Below are 25,217 nucleotides of genomic sequence, written 5' to 3' on the forward strand. Positions count from 1 at the left end.
ACCCACCTCATATACCTCATGCCAGTACTTCATGAAACTTTCTCTGCTGTAAAATTACATTCTGTAAGCAAACATTCCACATCAAATCAGTAATTATAATAATCTCTGATCTTAAGTCAGGATCAGTTAGCCTCTTTATAACCATGTGGAATAAATTGTTTGTAAGTGTGAATGTGTTATTAAATGATTACATTTATTATTAGATATTACAATACTATTTAAAAAATGTGGATGATGCATTTCTTCACAGAAATTCACTCATTCTTTTGGTTGGAAAATTTATTGGTGTATTATTTTGCTTAACACATCTGATAGAATGATGGTGTTCAGCACAAAAGTCAACAACATCCAGGAGTCTTTGGATCTTCAGTGACTTGTTTCTTTTGAGCTGCAAGTCTGGGTGTTTAATGCATTTTAACTGCTCCTAAAGGATAGGAAAGTCACCAAAGATCAATTTAAAGTTCCCCTTACTTTTGTGCTAAAAGTAAAAAAGCATTTATAAGTACTCATTAAGGCAAAATGTACATTAGAAAACATATATGTAGTATATCACTATATTGCTAGACAATGCAGTGAAAATGTATGCAATCACTCATTCATAAATCCAGCAATAAATAGTGGTGGTGCTGTTTCTAGACTGTAGTTTGTCACTCACAGCACTGGTAGAGCCTGTTGATTCTGATGATGTCATTCTGGCTCATCTGAGTAGATGTGCCCAGGGCAGCATTATTGTTAGGAATGGGAACCATAGTGGGTCGGCCATTCTTGGAGAAAGCATATCTGACAGAGCGAGTGACAGATGCAGTTAGATGACAGTGTTACACACAGAGAAACCACGTGTCCTTGTACTGTAGGCTCCCTCACCTCTCATACTGCATCACAGAGCTGTAGTCATAGGGAGTTCCCTGGTTTAGGGTGTTGATTTTGTTGAAGTTGTACTTCATGTCTGATAAACAAACAAAACATTTAGTCTAGAAGATGTGCACTTTACAGAACTAATCACTACATGTATTATTCAGAAATGAGTTATACAATATACCATCCCTGATGTTCTCCCAGATGACTTGGATGTGATTGTCACGGTCGTTACGGGTCTGTTCATGGTTGAAGCCAAGAGCGTGGAGAAGCTCATGCTGCACAGTGCTGTGGTAAAGGCAGCCATTACGGGCCAGAGACACAGTCTGGCTATTACCCTGACGGCCAACGTACGAGTAGCATCTGTAAGACAATAAATTCCATCTCTTGATCATGGATTTCTATTCTACCTGTCATTCTTATCTTGACAATAATGTGAAATGTTCATTCAGTATGTCTCTGTTACGTACCCACTGCGAGATTCAATGACGATATAGTCTCTCTCATTGTTGCGGGGGAAGAAGCGGATGCAGGTGCTCTGGGAGAAAGAGTCCAAACCACGCTTGATGATCTCCAGCTCACGGGAGGCTGAAAGTGCAAAGGTGAGAGTTTTCTATGGAAAATTTAACTTTTTTTTATTTCTCACTCACATGCTTTGAGACTGATAATAAGACTTAATCGTAAGGCTCTACCCTAAAATCAGGAACAGCAGAGAGTCTGGTCTGTTTTTTATTCTCTTTGGGCTCTGAATAAAAACATATACCATAATACTAGTCACTTACAGTAGTGGTTGGCGATGACGTAAGGCACATAAATCTTGCCGTCGCTGTATTTCTGCCAGAGGCAGCCACGGGAGGTGCAGGGATCAGCATTTCTCTCATTTACAGCAATGTCATCCATTAGCTTGGGCTCATCAGGTTCAGGAACTAACATATAAACAGTTCATTTGGGATCATTTAGTAAAGATCAGCTGAAGCATAATGGTGAGTATGTGGTGAGTACATACTGATGCCTCTGTTGGCTCTGTGCAGCAGTTCAGACACAGACAGCTGAGCAGACTTGTCCTCAGCAACTATAATAAAAACACATCAACACATTCAATAATGAATTAGTACTTCATTCAGTTCATCATGTAGAAACTGTCAGTCTGCTGGAGTATTTGACTTACCAGGCTGCATGTGAGTTATGCCACAAAACCACACACAAAATGGACATGGAAAAGAAACATTATTTATTAAGTCAAACCTATACATTTATATTCTTAATTGTAACAATTATAAGTATCAGAGAGGTGCATGCATAATGCATAATGCAATGTTTTTGCATGCATTATTGACAACCTGAAGTAAACTGATATAAGTGTGTGTTTGTGTGTGTGTGTCTTACCATCTCTTCAGCTCTAACAGAGAAGACAAGGAGCAGGGCCAACAGGCCAAAAGTCACCTTGATTACAAACATGGTGTCCAGAGAACTGCAGAAAGAACCAGGGCACAGCTGTTTATGCAGAATGCCTCAAATGAAGGTCAACTTCAGCTCTTTTACTAATATACATAACATCAATCCATTTCTACCCTCTTGTTCTGTAGATGGTCACTGGGCAAAGGCAGGAAAAACACCCTGGAGATATGGCATCACAGGCCTTATATCATAATATGTCTCCATAACAAAAATATTCAACATAACTTTGATGAATTCTGTGTGTTACAGTAATACTTCACATCCACAAGGAGGACACAAAATGGAATACAAAACATTTTTGATCTACTTTGTAATCACATGCTGTATAGTTATTATAAACAAGTGCCTTTCTTCATCTAATGCTCCAACAATGTTACAGTCTGATAAAATATACATTTCTTTGAACAGAGAGAAGGAAGCATATGAGTTCTCTTACCATATAGATGTCCAAAGCTAGTGCAACACTACAGCCACAAGAGGGTTTTATACCTAAACTGTATCTATACAATCTTTACTGATATGAACAGAAGTGCAGTAGACATGCTGACACGGTGTTTGAAGAGAACAGGTGTCAATTTCCCTCATTTGTTGCTTCATATAGGAACATGTCACACAAACATATGAGTGAGAACATTTGCACTGTATGTTATATATGAACTATTGAACTGCATGTATTGTATCATTCAAAAACATGCAGGGTGCTGGTGGGCTTCTTTCATTACATGAATTATATCTACAACATATCAGTGTTATTTGCATATGTATGTAAACACTTGGGGTATAATTATATAATATTAAGTTAGTATTCATTCATTTGCTATGGGATAGTTTACCCCAAAATTTTAATTATGTTATTAATGACTCACCCTCAAGTCGTTCCAAACCCGTAAGACCTCCTTTCATCTTCGGAACACAGTTTAAGATATTTTAGATTTAGTCCGAGAGCTTTCTGTCCCTCCATTGAAAATTTTTGTACAGTATACTGTCCATGGTTAGAAAGGTAATAAAAACATAATCAAAGTAGTCCATGTGACATCAGAGGGTCAGTTAGAATTTTTTGAAGCATCAAAAATAAATTTTGGTCCAAAATTAACAAAAACTATGACTTTATTCAGCATTGTCTTCTCTTCCATGTCTGCTGTGAGAGAGTTCAAAACAAAGCAGTTTAATAATATCCGGTTCGCGAATGATTCACTCAATGTAACCGGATCTTCTTGAATCAGTTCACCAAATCGAACTGAATCGTTTGAAACGGTTCGCGTCTCCAATAAGCATAAATCCACAAATGACTTAAGCTGTTAAGTTTTTTAGAGTGATTCGTTTGCAAACCGGATATCACTACACTGCAGTGAACGCACTCACAATAGACCCGGAAAAAAAAACAATGCTGAATTAAATCGTAGCTTTTGCTTTTTTGCACCAATATCATCCCAAAGTTTCTGAGTGTAGTGACATGACCAAAATAAGTGTACAGTTTCTTCAGAACTCGAACAAAAAGAGTATATAAGATCAATGTCAGATTTAAAATCTTTGTATACACTTCTTTACAGTGAAGAACCTGTGTATGAGCTTAAAATAAATGTCTTTCACTTTGTCTGTGAAAAAGAATTTTTTGTGGTAGAGACCAGATTTAATCACCGCGAGAGCTTTCCAATATGCGCCACTGGGTGGCGTCTGTACTTCCTGGCCAGAAAGCACCTGTCCATCAAAAGCTCACTATACAATCAGAGTACATCACTGTTAAGGCCGCCCTCACGAGAGGTTTGTGTCAAAACACCAAACGAAAAACTGCAAAACGGAAGCGAAATCTGTGGAAATTAATTCAAAATCCACAATTAGCGAAAACGAATCTTTGAAAAACATTAACAAAAAATGAAGCATATTTGAAGAATCTGTTAAATTTGTGTGACTGAGTTCTTTTTTTTTTCATTTTTCATTGTTTTTTTCTTCTTTTGTAATGGCATTATTTTTTATAGTTTCTGAAATAGTTACGTTCAGTTTTATAAAGTTTTGTTCATTATTATTGAAAAAAAAGTAATACCATAATCTTTGGTCCCAGCCATAATGTTTATACAACTGCTTTTAATATTTTTTAAAGCACTTGTAATTGAGTTAATTACTCAACATTAATTTCTTGATTTTACTATGCTGTTGTATTCAAAACAAAATCACTCTTGAAATCATGCTGTTTGTGTGAACTTAAAAGCAAGATATTTGGAGCAACAGCAGTTGATGTTTTGATGGTCTGTGTGTGATTCCACAGATGGCAGGAATGGTTGAGAATGATTACCGTTTGTTCAGATCTTACACACCAACACTACCCCTTTCAGTGTTTACTTACATGACGCAAGCAAGAGATTTCTCAACAAACGTGACCCAACTGTTCTACAGTGTAATTCAGTGTTTTAGATTTCCGAATATGGTAGGTCTACTGAACGTTTGGAAGCTATTTGTTCCCACATCAATTCATTAAAAGATAACTATTACTATAAATTCACGTTTTTACATTGTTATATATAAAATAGCAAATGAAGACATAAAAAATCTATTATCCACACTGGTTTATAATTATTAAATCAGTCTGAATAATAATAAAATCATTCAGGCAAAATAAAAATCTGACAAAGTGTTTTATGTTCTCTTTGATTGAAAATTTATTGGCAATTTAAGTAAGCACAAAAGTCAACACCATCCGTGATCCTTGAGTCAGCTTTCATTGTAGTTTATGCAGCATGTCTGGGTACTGAAGACACATTATGTTGTTCCTATGAATGACAAAACCATATATGTAACCATATATGTTCAGCAACCTCCCAACAAACTAATGTATTTTGTATTGCTCTTTTGTAAGTATTGCATGAGTTCTAGAACAAGGAGAAGAAATGTATGTGTGTGTTGTTACACTCACAGCACTGGTAGAGCCTGTTGATTCTGATGATGTCATTCTGGCTCATCTCAGTAGATGTGCCCAGCGCAGCATTATTGTCAGGAATGGGAACCATAGTGGGGAGCCCATTCTTGGAGAAAGCATATCTGACAGAGCGAGTGACAGATACAGTTAGATGACAGTGTTACACACAGAGGAACCACGTGTCCTTGTACTGTAGGCTCCCTCACCTCTCATACTGCATCACAGAGCTGTAGTCATAGGGAGTTCCCTGGTTTAGGGTGTTGATTTTGTTGAAGTTGTACTTCATGTCTGATAAACAAACAAAACATTAAGTCTAGAATATGTGCACTTTACAGAACTAATCACTACATGTTTTATTCAGAAATTAGTTTGTTATTAACAATGTACCTTCCCTGATGTTCTCCCAGATGACTTGGATGTGATTGTCACGGTCGTTACGGGTCTGTTCATGGTTGAAGCCAAGAGCGTGGAGAAGCTCATGTTGGACAATGTTGTGGTAAACGCAACCATTACGGTCCAGAGACACAGTCTGGCTATAACCCTGACGACCAACGTACGAGTAGCATCTGTAAGACAGAGATCCATAAAATATACATTTTTGATCCATCTCTGAATATTACTTTTATCTTTTCAGCATCTTGGTGCAATTTTCATGTCAAGTTACATTTGGAATGTATTTTTCATTCTTGTGGAAATCAGCTTCATCCTCTGATTCTTGTTCTAAATGTGTTTGTTTGTAGTCCCAAACGAAGCTTTTACTTTTGTATTTTTTACATTTTCTTGAAACTAATTCTGTGTTGGTTTGTAATGTTTTTCTGATTTTGGTTTTGGTTGTGTTATGTACCCACTGCGAGATTCAATGACGATATAGTCTCTCTCATTGCTGCGGGGGAAGAAGCGGATGCAAGTGCTGTAGGAGAAAGAGTCCAAACCACGCTGGATGATCTCCAGCTCACGAGAGGCTGAAAGGGCAAAGGTCAAAGCTTGCTATGGAAAGGTTCATCTTTTAATTAACATCTCAGCAGGATGCACAAGGTACTTACTTCAGCAAGGATACAGAATTTGACCTACTTTTTACCTTTCTATTTAAGAAGTAAAAACATAAATCATACTAGTCACTTACAGTAGTGGTTGGCGATGACGTAAGGCACATAAATCTTGCCATCACTGTATTTCTGCCAGAGGCAGCCATAGGAGGTGCAGGGATCAGCATTTCTCTCATTCACAGCAATGTCATCCATTAGCTTGGGCTCATCAGGTTTAGGAACTAACACATAAACAGTTCATTTGGGATCATTTAGTAAAGATCAGCCCTAGCATAATGATGAGTATGTGGTGAGTACATACTGATGCCTCTGTTGGCTCTGTGCAGCAGTTCAGACACAGACAGCTGAGCAGACTTGTCCTCAACAACTAAAATAAAACCACATTAACACATTCAATAATGAATTAGTACTTCATTCAGTTCATCATGTAGAAACTGTCGGTCTGCTGGAGTATTTGACTTACCAGGCTGCATGTGAGTTATGCCACAACACCACACACACAATGGACACAGAAAAGAAACATTGAAACATTAAATTACCTTAATGTTATCATATTACATCAATTTATCAGTTTATAAATAAACTGCTTGCATCATATGCCAACAGGTGATATACGTGTATCTGCATATATAAAAATGTGTTTTACCTTCCCCTCAGCTGAGAAAACCAGCAAGAAGGCCAACAGGCCAAAAGTAACCTTGGTCACAAACATGGCAGCCAAAGACCTGCAGAAAGAACCAGGGCACAGCTGTTTGGTGACTGCAGTCAGCAGTTTACAGATACTGTAAATACAGTAATGTCATATGACACTAAGATCTGAAATCAAATCCATAGCCATAACTTGATCAAATGGTACACAAGTTTTCAGTGAATATATATTCCTTTTCTCATTTCCTAAAATCTAGCAACTGCATGAATGGCAATCAGCTTAGACACCACAAACATACCAATATTCTCACTTCAATCCCTCTTGATTCATAGAGCCACACGTTTTATACCCTAGTGTGAGTTTATATCACAAAGTTCTTTACAAATATGGGCAAAAGAGGTAAGATTGTTTAACCTTGTTTGAAAAAGAACAGGTGTTAGGTTCCCTTCATTGGAACACGTGTCATAAACAACTCTGATGAAAGCATCAGAACGTATAGGTTATTTTTTTGTTTCGTCCCTTCTTAAAACAATATCTAATTTTCAAATGTAATTATATTGTATTTTTTATTTTAAAAGTCGATCAACAATTTAATATAAAACCATAACAATTACCATGAAGATATGTTATAATTTTGGATTCAGTCCACCATATAAAAAAGTGTTTGCAATACATTAGATTTAGAAATCTATATTATTATTAATATGCAGTGAGTGACAATGTTAATAACAGGGTGTATGATTCTTTTGTGTACCACAGGACTGAATGCTGTTTGATGTGTCTTTTAGTGATGCAGCTCTGGACACAGAGGTTAGATTTAGAAGAATCCAGATCAAATTCAGCTGACTTTGTACTGATGCTATACCACAAAAATCATATAGCTGCAAACAAAACTACAGACAGCTTTGAACTATTGTTTTTTCATTTGGCCTGTTGCCCTCTTCTTCTTCTTCTTCATTTATAAATCTGTAATTAAAACTTAAGTCTGTAGCTATCATCTCAAATCTATGTCATACAAATACAATAATATAAAAGTACTTGACATTTTCTTAAATTTATGACCACAGCAATTTTACTCTGGCCAGATGTTCAGAGGTGGGGAATGCTCAGAACAGTACATGCTGGTATGATTAGAAACATTATCTCTGAAACATTTTGTGAAACATGTGTTTTTTTCTTCTTTAGTCAGTGAGTTCAGTCTTGTGTAACCTTCAATCTCCGATCAAGAACAGGTGTGAATTTCCCTGTCACAGTATGGTGCCTTCACATGCAGATGAATCAGAAACAGTAAGAGACTTTACTTCATTAAGTATCCTGTCATCCTTACTTGTGTTAAATCTCCTATAAATTTTCTTTCTTGAATGTAATCATTCATTCTTTTAGGTGTTGTATAGCTCAGATATCTAGAGAATCCTACTGCACTGGATTTATTGTACTGTTTTGCTGTTATGTATGAAAGTAATTAGGAATAAGTGCTATCATACAATAACTTCATTGTGCCCATGCATAAGCATAAACAGCCCAATGTTTTATCACTACTTTTTAAAATGCCCTTTTATTTACTTACAGAATGATACGTGAATTGTATAATGTTATGATTTAATAAAACGTGTATACACTTTCTGCTGTTTTCAAACATTATTTATCAATTCATTTTAAATCATTTTAGTTTTTAGTTCACAAAACAATGACCATTGTTTGTCATTTTTTATCTGTTACATTAGGGACAACTGAATGAAAATTACCTAATAATTTTCTACCCAATTGATAGCCTTTAATGCAATGAACTGATTTATGTACTTCCTCCTCATTTGCACCTGTTACTACTTACATTCAAAAAGGTACATATGTTTGAAAGAGTCATTTAAAAATTAAATAAATTGTTCTAAGCAATTCTTCCACCCAATCATACTGTATGTATGCAATGTCAAGAGGAAGGGTCATCTGGTCTGATGAATACTTTTACTGTATGTGACATTTTATTTTGTGCACTGTGTGATACACAAATATGGAAGTGTTGAAGTTTTATTTATTCATGTTATTGTTACGATAAGTCAGAGACATTCGAATCCATGTGCAGTTCTTTATTAAAGGGGGGGGGGGGGGGGGTGAAATGCTCGTTTCCACTCAATATCATGTTAATCTTGAGTACCTATAGAGTAGTACTGCATCCTTCATAACTCCAAAAAGTCTTTAGTTTTATTATATTTATAAGAGAAAGATAGTCTGTACCGTTTTTTCCCGGAAAAACCCGAGCGACTGGAAGCGTGACGTGTGGGCGGAGCTAAAGAATCACGAGCGCGAGTAGGCTTTTGCGTTGAGAGCGTTTGGAAGTTGTGACATTACCTTGAGGAAAAAAACATCATCCAAAACAAACCATGGCTAACAGTCAGATTTAGCGTATATTTAACGATATGCGATATGCAAATCCGGCGTCAAACTGGGCCTTGTTTGTAAAACAACCATCATCGAAATGCAGGGAACAAACACAAACACTTGCACAACTCCGTTGATGCTCTGTAAAAATAAACTCCGTCCACTGGTCCCTTAATACTGTTTTTTTTTTTTTGTAATCTGTGCAAGGTTGTCTTGCCCTGGCAACCAAAAACACACTTCTTTTGTGACAGTTCGTTCTCTTGCTCTGATCAGTGAATTGCTCTGCTCTACAGGAGCGCGCGCTCTTCCGGGAGAAGTGCCCTTAGGACCCATATAAGGAAATTCCGCTCCATCTAACGTCACACAGACCCATACTCGAAAAAAACTTTCCGAAACTTGTGACAAACCGGAAGGAGTATTTTTGTTCCAAAAATACTCCTTCAAATGTACAACTTAATTTTTGAAACTTTGCACATGTTTAGCATGGGAATCCAACTCTTTGAAAATTAAAATGGTAAGACAGACAGTAATCAGGAACAGCATCAGGTAAGTCAGGGATATCCAGAATCATTAACAGGAACAAGCAGAGGTCAGGGCAGGCAGCAGAGAATCAGAGTCGGTAATCCAAGATCAAGACATGGGAAGAACAAACACAGGAAAAATGCTCGGTTATGCTAGATGTGGCTGAACAAGACTTCGCCTGAGAGTGATTGTGCTGCTTGTGTTTGTGTATTAGCTGCAGGTGTGTGTGTGTGTAATTAGATGCAGGTGTGTTTGTGTGTGTGTAGGTGCGCAATCAGTACAAGGAATGAGGCAGGATGGGAAATGGAGTTCGCGGCGCAGTGGAACTTGAGCCCACCGGGGCAGCGCAGGTGGAACTGGAGCCCACCAGGGCAGCACAGAGGACCACCACAGCCGAGCAGACAGGACAGAAGCCCACCAGGGCTAAGCAGAGGACCACCACAGCATAGCAGATGGGACCGAAGCCCACCAGGGCGGAGCAGAGAACCACCACAGCCAAGCAGATGAGACAGAAGCCCACCAGGACGTAGCAGAGGACCACCACAGTGGAGTGGATGGCACAGGAGAGCAAGTCTGGTCAGGTGGGACTAAAACAGAGAACATAAAAAGGTTAATGGCGGCCTACGTGTCCGTGATGAGAGGGTAAGAGAACTCCCAAACGGCCTCCGTAGCCGTGACAGGGCAGGCAGAGTGTTCAAAGCCGGTCTCCATGGCTGTGACACAACAGGCTGAGAGAACATTGCTGGGAGCAACAGACAGGATATGACAAGGGCTCTGGAAGTTCAGCTGAGATTTGACGAGGCTCTGGTAGATCCGTGGTGATTTGACTGGGTTCAGGAAGATCAGCTGTGACGTTGACTTGACTAATAAAGGCTAATGGTGACTTGACTTTGCTCAGGAAGATCAACGATGAATTTACTTTGTACAGGAAGATCAACTGTGACTTGACTCACAGTTTAACTGTGGGTTTAACTGTGGTTTTACTTGACTCATGGGTGTTAATGGTGACTTGACCTGACTCTGGACGGTCAGCTGTGACTTAACTGGACCTTGATTCTGGAAGATCGACAGGGACCTGACTTGACTCTGGGAAGTCGACAGGGACCTGACTTGACTCTGGGAAGTTGACGGGGACCCGACCTGACTCTGGGAAGTCGACGGGGACCTGACTTGACTCTGGGAAGTTGACGGGGACCTGACCTGACTCTGGGAGATCAACTACGGCTGCCATCTGGTGCAGTGGTGCTGGGCTGGTGGCCATCTTGTGGCGCTGGTGGTTCAAGCTCCACTGTTGACTGCACTTGACACTGTTGGCCCTCTCCCAGAAAGTTCTTTGGGGTTTCAACGCTGTCCTCTGTCCTTCATTAAGTCCAAAACTAAACAAATCTTTAAACAAAGCTTCATCATCTATTTATTCGTCATCAGGAACTTGATGTATTAACTCACAGAACTGCTGAACATAGTCCTCAATAGATTGATCTCCTTGCCGAAGGTGCTGTAGCTGGTCCAATGGGTCAATGATAGGGCTAGATAGTTGACACACTGACCTAGAAGTGGGAACTGACGTCTTGGTAACGGAAGAATTCTGGACTGCTGGATCCAGGTTTGGTGAAATATTCTGTTACGATGAGTCAGAGACTTTCGGATCCTTGTTCAGTTCTTTATTAAGAGAATGGTCAGACAGGCAGTAATCAGGAATTGTGTCAGGTATGTCAGGGATATCCAGAATCATTAACAGTAACAAGCAGAGGTCAGGGCAGGCAGCAGAGAATCAGAGTCTATATAAACAATCCAAGATCAGACACGGGAAGAACAAACACAGGGAAAATGCTCGGAAATGCTAGGGGGGGACTTTGCCAAGACTGATAGTGATTGTTCTGCTTAAATATGTGTGTGTGTGTGTGTGTGTGTGAAAGTGACGTGACATTCAGCCAATTATGGTGACCCATACTCAGAATTTGTGCTCTGCATTTAACCCATCCAAAGTGCACACACACACAGAGCAGTGAACACACACACACACACTGTGAACACACACCCAGATGCTGCAGCGCCCAGGGAGCAGTTGGGGGTTCAATGCCCCGGTGGTTCAAGGACACAAGGGCACCTAAGTCGTGGTATTGAGGGTGGAGAGAGAACTGTACATGCACTCCCCCCACCTACAATTCCTGCTGGCCCGAGACTCAAACTCACAACCTTTCGATTGCCAGTCCGACTCTCTAACCATTAGGCCAAGACTTCCCATAAAAAGATGCAGTGTAAGTGTAAGTGTACACCTGCAGTGTAAGATGCAGGTGTGTGAGTGCAATCAGTCCCAGGAATGAGGAAGATGGGAAATGGTGAAAACAAAAATGAAGAGTCCTGAGTGGAGTGCCCTCTATTGGAGTTTATGTGCACTCCAGCTAATGATAGTGACAGTTATAATCTGTGTTTATCTGGTCAGATAAGGAAATAATACGAATTTGTGTAACCAGTGAATGAATTAGGTTATATAGATTATATAAAAGTGTGAATTTCCCATATTATGGATAATTGCATAATCATATATATTGTTAAAAATGTCATTAATGTTTTTCATGTCATATAAAGTTGCTGCTCCTATGTTGTTATTATAATTTTTTAGAAAGTGTTGTATTGCTCTTTGTATTGAGAACAAACTGTATTTATGGTTAATGTATTGTAGTTTTATTGACGTACATACAGTATGGATTTAGTGCTTGGTTCTAACATAAATATAAAGACAAGGACAAACTTATGTTGATTGCATTCACCAGTTTTCCACTGCAAAAGGATAACCAAAAGCCAAGAATGAAAAAGAGAAAAGCTTTTATAAACATGAATTGTTAAAAAAAAAAAACAATAACAACAATTATCTCACAGACGCCATCATTCATAGATTTTTAAAGCAACATCTAGTGTTTAAGAGCTTTTGAGTTCACACTATTTGCAAATTTTGTTGATTTGACACAAATTTCTAATACTGGAACATTGTATTATCATTACGGTTTACTGTATTTAGGCTACTGAGAGGTGTCTGATTTCAATGATGTCTGAATGAAAAAAGATAGAAAAAGACAAATCATTTAACACTGTGATGTGCAAAAATGAAAGCTTAAAAAAGAATGATTTGAAAGAAGAGAAACTCTGTCATCAAGCACATCCTTCATACAGTCTGGCAGCACTTCAACCTGAGGAAAAAAATAGCAATGAACATGAAAAGAAAGACAAGAATTAGAATAAAAATAAATCCCACTGAAGAGACCACCAGACTTGTTAACTAGTTTAGGCTGCAGGACTAAAATAAAGACCAGGTAAGTACTGCTAGTGAACAGCATGGGTGTGGTGGACCATCTGCTAACCAGCATAAAACACCCTGGAACTATGTGTAAATTCATGGTGGTCTAAGGTGGGGTTTTCAGCAAAGAATCACAAAATGCCTTTTTAATTCAAACAATAGTAAATTCTTAACGTACTGCAGTAGAGTCTGTTAATCCGCAGGATGTCATTGCGGCTCATACTTTGAGCTTTACCAATCACAACATTATTATCAGGAATGGGAATCATGGTTGGCTGTTTGTTCCTGGAGAAAGCATACCTAAAACAACACACATAAAGAAAAAACTGTAAACTCTGATAAAAAAAAAAAAAAAACATTTTGTACAAAACTTCAAGAACACCTACCTTGAATAGTGCATTACAGAGTTGTAGTCATAGGGGGTTGCCAGATTATTGGTTTCTCTTTTCTTGAAATTGTGCTGCCTTCCTGTTACAGTGAATATTAAAGACTATTTATGTACACTGGGAAATTTAATCTAGACTACAATTTATGTGATTAAATGTAACATACCATGTTTTATCCATTTTGTTTGATTTAAAAAATACAATTAATCTTTTTTGTTCTTGTTGCTTCAATTTTTAGAAGAGTTCTAAAAAATACCAGGTTTGACGTTCTCAAGAAGGATTTTGATGTGTTTGTCACGGTCGCTGCGGTTCTGTTCATGATGGAACCCGAGGGCATGAAGGAGCTCGTGTTGAACAGTACTGTGATAGACACACCCATGACGCTGGAGAGAAACAACCTGTCTTCCACTTTGGCGCCCTAAATATGAATAGCAACTGTGGATCACACATAACACATCAGCAATCAGATTGTATATTTATGTTTTGGGAAAGCATATTTACTATATATACAAAAATGGGATCTACATCCTAAATTAGTCCTAAATTAGAAGATTTACCCAGAATCAGACTTTATGTGTAGAAAGTGCCTCTGCCCTTCATGTGGTACGAATCGAATGCAGGACACAGCCGCAAAGGACTGCAAGCCTTGTTTAATCACTTGTAGTTCATTTGGAGCTGTGGCAGGGGTAAACTATTAAAAAGATCATGTGACACCGATGAGATAATATCAGAAGTAGTGACCGTCACTTACAGTACTGGTTGGAGATCATGTAGGGCACATAGACGAATCCATCCGTGCTTCTCTCCCATTTGCATCCACGAGCTGTGCACGGATCTGCATTCTTGAACTCTGTTGATACGGCGATGTCTCCGAACGTGATCAAGGGCCCATCCACTTGCTGTCCTGTGTGGTACAATGTAATGCACAAAATCATTCAGTCTATTGACACTGATAATATAATTGAATAAATAGGATGAAGAGGATTTTGCCATCAACTGCTACACCAAAGATGTTCCTATACTATCAAATGATATAGCTTTCATACTCTTACCTTCATGTTTGTTGGACTGGATTATAGTTGACACTGGCATGTCATTTTTCTTTGTTATGTTTCCTGAGACAGGAATCAATAAATGATTAATTAAACACTGTAAAAATTACAAGTTACAATTATTTTTCTTTCTGTGCATCTTACCTGTCTTCCCAGAGATCTTTTTGAATAAATCCTGTTAATGAATTTTAAACACATGTATATTAGATATTCTTGGTATAAAAAATGAAAAATAAAAACCAAACCCTAAATGGGAAACTGCTGATGATATATTTTTTCATTTAAGATATTATTGTCTGTTCTTACCTCAGTAGGACGACTCTGAGTGGGAACAGAGTTCAACAGAAGAGAGACGACCACCAACAACAGGTACATGATGAGATCTTCCTGAGAAACTTTTCTGGATCAAGCAGAGCTGGGATCTAGATCGTATTCTTCACTCTCTCTGTTATGTGACTGTTAGATTATCAATTATTTATTATTTTATCACAAACCCCAGTGTGTTCTGTTGCAGTGCAGGCCTGGAAGAATAAATGAGCAGAAACAGAGTCAGTGCACTGCCAAAACATTCTCAACTTTATTAAGAAGGATTGTTCATATTTATACAAGCAATATCAGCCCAGATATCTCAGACATCCAATCAAAGTATTCAGAAGTTACACATTACCCTATATGGATAGAAATAAATATAGGTTTTGGTTATAAAATGCAAATAAGATGTACATGTGAGTATGTGTGTGTTGAAATTTATTGACTTTTTTTAGACTGCGGTCAAGCAAGATGTGATTTAAAAAAAGAAAAAAGAAAAAGAAAAGAAAAAAATTATCGTGATTACAGTAATTTCAAAAACAGCAGAAAGAGAATGCAATTTTAGAGTGTTTCTCTTTTTAGGTTCCCAGAACTACAAGATGTCATGTTTCAAAGAACTGGCTATTCTTATTACAAATGATGTATATGGTGTGAATCATTGGGGTGTGGTGGCGTTTTAAAATGAGGAGGCGGTTGTAATACATTAAACGTCCTAATTATGGGAAGAAAGAGGTGGGAACTGGCAAACAATCAAACAAAGACTTTATTAATCAAATAAACACAAAACAGCACGACAACCCCTTACGGATGACTGTTGCACATAAACAAAACCAAAATATAAAATATAACCCAGGCCCGGTCCTCTCTCGTCCTTCACTGTCGTTGCTCCTCTTATATCCTTCCGATCTCCTCCTCCTTTGAATATTTAAGTAAGCATCTTTCAGATCCACTGATAAGAAGTCTTCTGGGCAAATATGTGTGCCAGATTTGCTTCAAAGTCAACATCTTCATCAAGGTGTGGTTCAGATGTTTGAGCTCAATGATGGGCCTGAGCCCACCATCTTCCTTTGAAACAGGGAATTATTGGCTGTAGAAGCCTGACTTGTTGATTGCTAATGGGAGCATTTCCACAGCACTCTTCACCAGCAAACACTTTACTTCAGATCAGAGAATGTAAGCATTGTTGTCCTGGACCAAGGTTTTGATCACACCCCTGATAAAGTTATTTGTGATTACCAATTGGAGTGAATAGCCTCATTCCATAATCTGCAGAACTCAACACAACATGAAGCCAGGCAGCGAGGTGTCCGAGTCTGTTGAGAAGCAGATCACTGGATGGGAACATGGGCTGACATTCTTGTCATTGTAAAGAGAAGTGCTCTGTCCACTACAGCAGTGGAAAAATAGAAAATATAGAAAAGATGAGAGACACACACAAGCCTTCTTGGAAGGATGTTTCACCACAGCGGGACACAGCCTTTCCCTCAACACTCCTGGGACCATCCTGGGGTTTAGGAAAAGGGTAGTGCTGTCTGAGCTCAGGCTCTGCTGTAGGGAAGCGAGCTTGGCCAAGACTGAAAAAAATAAGTGCAAACTGACCACTCCATCCTCAACATCATTGGCTTCTTTTTTTGGAGTCAGCAGAAGATGATCTTCACATTGAAGGATAAAGATTCTGATCAAACGGCCCTTATCAGAGCATAGGCAGTCAGACATGCACATTTTGGTGGACTGAAATTCCATTGGTTTGTGCAGCTGCATAAATGTTAACAAATCAGGTTTCAGTATTAAGAAAAAAATATAATTTCCCCCAAGCATGATTCACACAATATGAAAGATCATTCCAAAAGGGAACTTGTGTATATATAACTCAGTCTAATTCAGTCTAATTTCTCAATATTTTGTCATTTATACTTTATCTTACAGTACATCATTGTGACGAGTGGGGCGGGGCCGAGAGCCGTAGGAATAGAGCGAGGCCGGTGGAGTTATTGGGAAATGAGTGACACCTGCTCCACTCACCGGTCTCGAGTCCCACGGAGGAGATACAAAATAAGGATACAAAAGAGGAGCAACAACAGTGAATGACAAGAGAGGACCAGGCCTTGGCTTTAGTTTGTGTTTTGGTTTTGTTTGTGCATGGCAGTCGTCGTTTTGTGTTTATTTTATTATTAAAGTTTTGTTTGATTGTCCACCGGTTCCTGCCTCTTTCTTCCTGATGATTATGAAGTTTCTATACTGTTACGACCATACATCTTTAGACTTTAAACTTTATTATCCATTTAGAGAAATTCTTCTTTACAGCAGCATTCCATTCCACAGACAGTGTCAACATGACACAACATCATGTCAAAAATCTAGATGTCAAAAAACTATGTTAGCAAAGTCCGCCGTATATCGTTGCCTGCATCCTGGCCTATTCAGCGAGGCCTTTTGTGCAGGGCATCTATAAGTACCCTGTATCTACATCCTGAAGGAAATAGGGTGCCAATTTAATGGATGCTTAATGTTCTGTTCAGTTGAAGTCACCATACGTTTAATGGCCCTATTATTTAATTCTGTCAAATCTTACGTGGAAAGAGCAATTGTTTTGGAAGCTATGGTAGTTATACGTATGGGTTTGACCTTTTTCTTATCCAATAACATGCCAAAGAAATGGGTAGAGCTGTATAAAAGATTAGACTGAATCGTACTCAGCAGCAAAAGAAGATGAGGGGCAAAATAAAGTAATTTTACTTTACTGATAACTGACATTCTGATGGCTCCTTTTCTGAATATCACTGATGTGCTGATCATAAAGTAAGTTGATGGTTCAGTGTAACCCCAACATATTTAAAATTATCAACTGTTTCTAGTTTCTACCAATTGGTTGTTAATAAGGATAGAATGCTGAGGTGAAGCAGAGCTGATTATTAGTTATTTTGTTTTGGTGACATTAAGATAAAGATAATTATCCTCATTCAACTGAACAAAGTAATAATAATAATCCAGTGTAGAGTCGTTGTCTGTAAGCAGAGGGAGGATGGCTGTGTCATCTGAGTATTTCAGTTCTGTGGTTGTGGGTGATGGATCCGTTTTCTCTCATATGTGTGTGCAAGCATGTGGGATGTCCAAATATGGAAATATGCCTCACAGAAACTACACAGAAAAGAAGACAATACTTTTTGTGTCTAACATCTCTGTAAAAATATTAATTTGGACAACTTGGACATTAAATGATTTTAAGTTGAATTGCAAAGTTCAGACCAAACTTTACACAGCAAAATTCCCAGTATTAATTTAACACACTGAATGTGGGCTTATATAAACACTGAAGCAGTGTGGAAGTTAATGAGATAATTAAATTAAAAATTAAATTTATGCATTTAGCAGAAGCTTTTATCCAAAGCAACTTACAGTGCATTCAGGCTATCAATTTTTACCTATCAATTTAATTAGGCAATTAACTGAGTGATGATTGGCCATTCTTAAAGACATCTGATGTTAAGCAGAATCACCAAAGAAGAAAATCAAAAATTCTATTTTCTATTTTGACCCTTAAATTGTTAATATTAGATTTTTTGGGGGGTTCGTAACTGAGTTATAGAGGAAAGGATGTGGTGATGATTATGTTTTGATCTAATAAACACCACATGTGTGACCTGAATTAGGATTTCTTTATTGATTTCTTCAACAAGCTGAAAAATACAAGAGCTGTCATAATCAGAGAGATGTTTTAAAAGTTACTTTGATATAAATAAGTCTTTAGTTATTCAGACACACAAATATCAAGAACCAGCATGAGAATGACAACAATGGTAGTCTCAGCCTCAGACTTCAAGCCCACGGAGCGTTGGTTAACATCTGATGCATATAGGACACAAACGTGGAAACACTTCAGGAATGTTGAAGTTGCCATCAGATTGGTTGAATTATACAGGATTTCTGGGAGACGTGTGTGTCGCGTTCTTTAACGTTCTGCCTGGAAACAAAAATGCTGTGGTGCCAAACCCCCTCACGAAAGAAGAAAACCACCATCTTTACAACTGTGATGACGAGCGCTTATCAGGATCAACTAAACGCTGGATATTTAAAAGTATGTCAAATATTTAAAGTTCGCCATATAGAATCTTCAAAATGCATCCAAGAATTTTACACACCGTTCTGTTATTGTGGTGACATTTCCATGCCCCAAAACATGACGCTGTACTTAACAAACTGTGATTAGTTGTTTGACAAGTCGGTCAAACGTCCTCATAGGTGGACCTAAGCCAATGATAGCCATAGATTCCAGACCTACACCTGTCAGTCTGAAGGTCTGGCTATGCGAGAGTACAACAGTGACCATCAAAAAAGCATGTTGTAGCCAATAAAAACTCAGCCATGGCTCCCATCATGCATTGCGGCTTGAATAAATTATGAGCTGAATTATCTTTGCAATCTCTTTGATTCTTACTATATTCTTTTATTTTTGCTTTTTTATGTGACAGAGTCAGGGCTGGACTGGTAATCTGGCATACCGGGCAAAAGCCCGGTGGGCCGACGCACTTGGGGGCCGGTTGATATAATATATTATATATATATTTTTTTTTTTTATTGGACAACGAATGGCCCATAAAGCAGGGACAGCGGCCCATTGGTTAATTTTCCATACTGACACTGGACTGGCCCAATCATCTCTTAACAGGCTCCACCCCTCCCCCTCCATTTCTTGTGTCAGATGCAGTCAGTGGCTCAGTGCAGAAACAAAATAGCGCAATGGGGGGTGCGGAGAAGTTGCGGGCCAAAAAAATAAAAATTCTAGATGTTGATGCCTCAACATGTGCAAAAATAACCGACATGTTTAGTGCTGTAGCTTCAGTTTCCAAGCCTACAGTACCTGACGACATTTTGCAAGAACAGGTGAATATAGCACATGGAGGTGACTAGCCACGGCGGTGCAGGTGTCTGATAGTGATGTCAAGGAGGGACAGACTGAGCAGGAGAGTGTAATAGAAATGGTAAGCATGGTACTGTAGTTACATGATTAACAGGAAGGGAGTGTTAATCAGGGCGGGTGGAGGAGGATAGTGTGATGATTTAACGTTACATAAATTAATGACTATTATTATAAGATAACATAATCGTTGTCGCTATTATAAAGTCTGTCAGATTTTTACCTACTACACTAGCTACTCAGTCAGCTAAAGTCAAATAACACAGCATAAGCTATTTTGCATTGTTTTTGTAGCTAGGTTAGCAGAGTTAACTTATTCAATTGCAACTTCGACTGACTATTTTAATGTTAACCCTTTAAACCCATAATGGACATACGGCCCTTCTCTAGAAAACTTAAATGATGCCATTTGATTATTTTTAATTATTACTCAAAATGGCTGCATCAAAGCGCCAACGACGAGTTACACGTCGGGAGAGAAGTAGCTAACGCATGATATTTGGGGATTAAAACCCACCTTGAATTTTGAAAGCTGTATATTCAACAAAGTAGATATTTTCTCATGTTTCTAATGAATTTGTGAGTAAGTAATTTGAATATCATATATATTATAAGGATGTTTTGTGAGAGTAATTTGGTAGTATAGTTTATTTTTCTTTTTTTATGGGAAGTATCTCAACAATGAGAGCTAAATGTTGTTTGGTGTCATATTAAAGAGGGGTTTGTGCTCTTTAAAACAAAGTAGCCTATACTTGCAATTGTAAACTAGTTTTTCTGCTGTCTGGTAAATTGAAAAAAAATTTTTTTTAGAATTAGCAGTATTCTACATCCACATTCTATTGTGTTCTAAAGGATTAACTAGCTTCATCTAGAAATCCTGCTCTTCAAGAATACAGGACTATATAACCAAAATGGATCCTTACTAAGCGTACTTTTAATAACTCTTCCAAATAATTGTAATCATCTCTCTCTTTGTCCTTATGTATAGTCAAGCCAGGTTGAGTTAGCAGTGGAGAAGGGCACCTTTGATCACCAGGGAGTCAGTCAAGAGAGAATGAGTACACTGGTCCACTTGCTCTGGGACACTTGTCCATGGCACTTAGTTCTCAGCTTTGTAGGGGTTTTTGGGAATGGAACAGTAGATATGAATATATACAGGGACCACAAGGATGGTGTACTGGTTGGTTATGTTGGACCGATTGTGGTGGGCCGGTCTGAGCCCTGGACAGAGTTGATCTATTTATCTGAATATTGTCACCGTTGTTGAGATTCATATGCTGATTATTGATGTCTGTATCTGCCTAAACAAAAAAAAAAAAAAAAAAAAATCAGAACAGCTTGCAAAAAGAAAAAAACTTACAAAATATATAGAAAATACAGAAACTATCACTGTGGAATCACAAGGCTGTTGTAACCAATAGACGGTTTCAACGGCATCAACATAAACAAACGTTAAGGCGCGTGAGCGCTTTTGTGGACCTAACTTAACTTCCGGTAGACTCCAAATAGAATCAATAACAACAGCCAAGTCCCTCTAGAGTAGATATTTTTTGATAACAAACAAAATGTGTTTTCTGTGTGGATCAGGCAGACTTAATGAAAATGCTAATTCATTATTTGACAGCAGGAGATGTTTTAAAGCATAGACATAAAGCGTGAGAAATAGAGGTTTCCCCAGTAACAGCTGTAAACAAAGCAGAGCTGGTACGCTCACACGCTGCTTTATCACGCATATAACATGCAAGTCTTATTTCAGAAATACAGCGATATAAAAACACCCGTGCCTCGTTTTGATATTTAAACATAAATGTAAGGAATTATTATTATTAAACGTGCAGTACGTTACGTAACGTTACGTTACTCATGTTTATTTAACGAAGCCTTTTTGAAAATCGATCAGTTTTAAAATTGTTGCGAGTCTCCAAAAATAAATAAATGTATGGGAAACACATCCCGCAGCACAGCCACCTGAGCCCAACTTCAGTCTACTCATTACCTTGACTTTAACTGCGTTTGTAGATGGCACCGCAGCCAGACCGATATGCACAACACAGACCGGAAGTTAACTTAGGTCCAGGCGCGTGCGCCCGATGAAACTAAATAGAGACAACATACTGTAACTCAGAGAATAGATTCTTAAAGAGCTCAGAAATTCAGGTCAAACAACTCAAGTCATTGACTTTTGGTCTTGTCTTTTCTGTTTATCATAACTCAGTAATCAAAATTTAATGTTTAAAAAGTCAACTAATGCAAACACTGACCCCTATAAGGGTGAAATGCAAATTGTGATTTTCTCCTTTAGTGATTCTGCTTGTTAACATCAGGTGTCTTCAAGAATGGCCAACCATCACTCAGTTAATCACCTAATTATCTCATTAACGTTAACACCACTTCAGTGCTTATATATCTCCACACACAGAGTGATAAATTAACGCTTGGTATTCAAAGTGGTATTCAGCAGTATGAACAAGGTCCACAACCTGTCTAAATATTGGTCAATTTATGTAAATAATAACAATTATAAACTCTTTCTATAAAATTGCATCTTATTAAGATTTAAACTGCATTTAACATTTAACATTAACATTAACTGTTTAACATTAACAGTTTTAAAGTTTTTTTAAAAAATTTCCACATTTGTTTATATAGATATCTGAATAAGCTAAATCCCAATATTTACATTTAGAAGTGTAATCCAGTGATTTCTCTCTCAAAAAAAATCCTGACTACATTTGCATGCAATGAATTTTGAGATCTGAGTCATGAATGATCTATTTAGAAAAAACAGCCTCCTTCAATGGGACAAAGGAATCATTGAGACATGTAATATAAACTTGAGGTTTAGGGATATCTATTGGTTAATCTAGGTTAACTGATGTGTATTCCTAGATCTCAAGCTAATATCAATATGTTTTGAAAACAATTGGAATTTGGTGCAGGACGTTTTTGTTTATTCTAGATGAAAATGGATAAAACATAAGGAATAACAAACATTTTCATAACTTAGAGAACAGAAATGCTAGTGTTAACAGTATATATAAATTAAAAACATTTCTGAAGTCCCCACCAAAATGTTGAACATTGTGGAAAATATTAATAAAAAAAAAAACACTATACTGTGAACAGAGTTAGAGCTAATTTTTTCCTCCATAAATGATACTCAAAGAGATGTTTGTGATCCAAATATATAATTGCTAATAAATACCATTTTGAGAATATTAAAGGGGTCATATAGTGTTTTTTTTTTTGTTTTTTTTGTGTAACGTAATGTGTTTATGCAGTTTAAGGTTAAAAAAATTGTTCATTATTGTTGTTCCGCTATGCCCCGCCTTTCTGAAACACACATTTTTAGCGATGAGTCTTAACTTTTATAAAGAATATCTCTTTGGGTGTGGGTGATTCTCATGAAATCGTAGTTTCAAAGATTTCATATATGACATTTAAAAAAAAATTTGTATCAACAAATTTTCTTTTTAAGCATTAAGAGCCGGGTCTGAAGTGTCAGTGACCATAAATTTAAAAAAGTTTTACTGACAATTTAACAAATTTTTGAACATATTTTCCAAAACATGTCCTTAAAAATCTCATTACCGTAACACTCTGAAAAGTCCAGTGATGTGGGGAAAAAATACATTTCCACATTTTTTTAAATGGTTTATTAACAGTCATGCACAGTTACTTGAAACTCTGGAATAAAATATATTTTTATAATAACATTTTTATGTGATTTTCAATTATTTCTCTCATTACCGCAACACCTTCTGCATTTTGCAGCCTATTTTTTATTTTTTTTTCAGTAAAAACTGAAATATTTTCAAAATGATGTTGCAAACCTGAAAGAACATAATGTATAGATTCTGCACATACATTTAAAAGCAGATTACTATTTTTCAATTTTTTAAATACATCTTAAAAGAACACATGTTGCGGTAATGATACATAGGTTACGAAAATGAGGTTCATGATTTCGGTAATGATAATAGGCATATTAAGTATGTGGTATAGTCAAACAAATAATATTTAATGTAGAAAATAAATTAGATAATATTGGCATAAATTATTCTGCAGTGCTTCATAACTAGATAAGATAGGGTATAAACACCAGGGGCCATTTTTACAAAATATTTTAAATGAAACTAAATGTTGCTCCTAACTCCACATCTCCACAACTAACTCCACAACTGGGCGGGAACACTGGATCTCTTTGGGGAAGTCGTGGCCTAATGGTTAGAGGGTTGGACTCCCAATCGAAGGGTTGTGAGTTCTCGTCTCGGGCCGGACGGAATTGTGGGTGGGGGGAGTGCATGTACAGTTCTCTCTCCACCTTCAACACCACGACTTAGGTGCCCTTGAGCAAGGCATCGAACCCCCAACTGCTCCCCGGGCGCTGCAGCATAAATGGCTGCCCACTGCTGTGTGTGTGTGTGTGTGTGTGCGTGCGTGCGTGCGTGCGTGCGTGCATTTCGGACCCATACTCAGAATTTGTGCTCTGCATTTAACCCATCCAAAGTGCACACACACAGCAGTGAACACACAGACACACACACACACAAAGTTCTGTTGCTAAGTATAAAAATCATTACACTTATAGAAATGATAACCAATTTGTCGTGTACACATTCTGACAAGAGAATTTTACACTTTTAACTGGAACAATATATCTGCCTACCTTGTTGGTATTTCGAAGGTTCTGCCTCATGTGTTGCATAATTTAAAATCAAGATTTATATTTTAAAAAATTGTGTGCGTAAATGACCCTCAAAAAATATTGCGGAGGATGAGAACATTAGTCATGGACACTTTATATTTCCACTATTGTATCATTATTATTATACATGAATATTCAGTCTGTCATTTTTCTGTCATGTGAAAAATGATAGAAGAATATCCATTTACTTTTTTCAGAATATTTTAATTGTAATTTGTTTAAATTACAACATAACATAAGTTAAGATACAGCTGGACGCATTACGGTAATGAGAATTTCAGCAGAAAATGCAATAAAATGCAAAAATAATTAATTCCTATGTTGAAATTACTCTTTGTGCAAGGTAGAGAACAGTATTGTCTTTATTATGGTGTTTTTATATATTACTAAATTGCATTTTTAATATCTAAAATCACTAGTGACATGGCGTTTCAACTGTTTCGTGAGAATGACCCGTTTGGGACTTTAGTCTTTGCAACTTTAGGGATCTTGTCTATTCACCAACAGCTTGTAACACTTCAAAGAAAAAGGAAAACTTGAAATTGCATCATATGACCCCTTTAACTGGAAGTTGATTTTTTACTCTTTTTACTTTTTACTTATAATAACTCACATTTTACATATTTCTTAATGATTTATTCTTTTATATGTATATATGTTAAATTATATATATAACATATAACTTAGAACTATTAGAACTATTAGAACTATGGACATTTATGGAGAACTAAATTC

General features: G+C 37.4%; 3 protein-coding genes across 3 annotated transcripts; all 3 read right to left on the reverse strand.

Annotated features, from left to right (window-relative positions):
• Positions 1-647: 647 nt before the first annotated feature.
• On the reverse strand, positions 648-2,094 carry LOC127962577 (low choriolytic enzyme-like). Its single transcript, XM_052562190.1, has 7 exons — positions 2,024-2,094; positions 1,862-1,927; positions 1,638-1,781; positions 1,326-1,443; positions 1,040-1,218; positions 865-946; positions 648-780 (listed from the first exon to the last, which is right to left on the reverse strand). The coding sequence occupies exons 1-7, from the start codon at positions 2,031-2,033 to the stop codon at positions 648-650; spliced, it is 732 nt and encodes a 243-aa protein (XP_052418150.1). The 5' UTR covers positions 2,034-2,094.
• Positions 2,095-4,942: 2,848 nt separating this feature from the next.
• Positions 4,943-7,013, reverse strand: LOC127962576 (low choriolytic enzyme). The gene is made up of 9 exons (XM_052562189.1): positions 6,917-7,013; positions 6,734-6,737; positions 6,572-6,637; positions 6,348-6,491; positions 6,069-6,186; positions 5,612-5,790; positions 5,431-5,512; positions 5,222-5,346; positions 4,943-5,078 (listed from the first exon to the last, which is right to left on the reverse strand). Coding segments are annotated over exons 1-9 (786 nt in total). The 5' UTR covers positions 6,983-7,013; the 3' UTR covers positions 4,943-5,076.
• Positions 7,014-12,591: 5,578 nt separating this feature from the next.
• On the reverse strand, positions 12,592-15,092 carry LOC127961782 (hatching enzyme 1.2-like). Its single transcript, XM_052561036.1, has 9 exons — positions 14,857-15,092; positions 14,695-14,725; positions 14,551-14,613; positions 14,250-14,402; positions 14,056-14,173; positions 13,755-13,933; positions 13,499-13,580; positions 13,291-13,412; positions 12,592-13,005 (listed from the first exon to the last, which is right to left on the reverse strand). Exons 1-9 carry the CDS (start codon positions 14,923-14,925, stop codon positions 13,001-13,003), a joined length of 822 nt encoding a protein of 273 aa, XP_052416996.1. The 5' UTR covers positions 14,926-15,092; the 3' UTR covers positions 12,592-13,000.
• Between the last annotated feature and the right edge of the window lie 10,125 nt (positions 15,093-25,217).

This window comes from Carassius gibelio, chromosome B7, assembly GCF_023724105.1.
Source record: "Carassius gibelio isolate Cgi1373 ecotype wild population from Czech Republic chromosome B7, carGib1.2-hapl.c, whole genome shotgun sequence".
NCBI lineage: Eukaryota > Metazoa > Chordata > Actinopteri > Cypriniformes > Cyprinidae > Carassius > Carassius gibelio.

Bases quoted from the DNA above. Each gene is read 5' to 3' on its own strand.
- LOC127962577 (XM_052562190.1), bottom strand. The intron at 1,782-1,861 runs GTATGTACTCAC...TTTATATGTTAG, and splicing joins CAGAGCCAACAGAGGCATCA to TTCCTGAACCTGATGAGCCC. The intron at 1,444-1,637 runs GTAAGTGACTAG...TTGCACTTTCAG, and splicing joins CGTCATCGCCAACCACTACT to CCTCCCGTGAGCTGGAGATC.
- LOC127962576 (XM_052562189.1), bottom strand. From the start codon at position 6,982: ATGTTTGTGACCAAGGTTACTTTTGGCCTGTTGGCCTTCTTGCTGGTT. The intron at 5,791-6,068 runs GTACATAACACA...TCTGTCTTACAG, and splicing joins GTCATTGAATCTCGCAGTGG to ATGCTACTCGTACGTTGGTC. The intron at 5,513-5,611 runs GTACATTGTTAA...TTTGTTTATCAG, and splicing joins CTGGGAGAACATCAGGGAAG to ACATGAAGTACAACTTCAAC.
- LOC127961782 (XM_052561036.1), bottom strand. From the start codon at position 14,925: ATGTACCTGTTGTTGGTGGTCGTCTCTCTTCTGTTGAACTCTGTTCCC. The intron at 14,614-14,694 runs GTAAGATGCACA...TTCCTGTCTCAG, and splicing joins AAAGATCTCTGGGAAGACAG to GAAACATAACAAAGAAAAAT. The intron at 13,413-13,498 runs GTAGGTGTTCTT...GTGTTGTTTTAG, and splicing joins TCTGTAATGCACTATTCAAG to GTATGCTTTCTCCAGGAACA.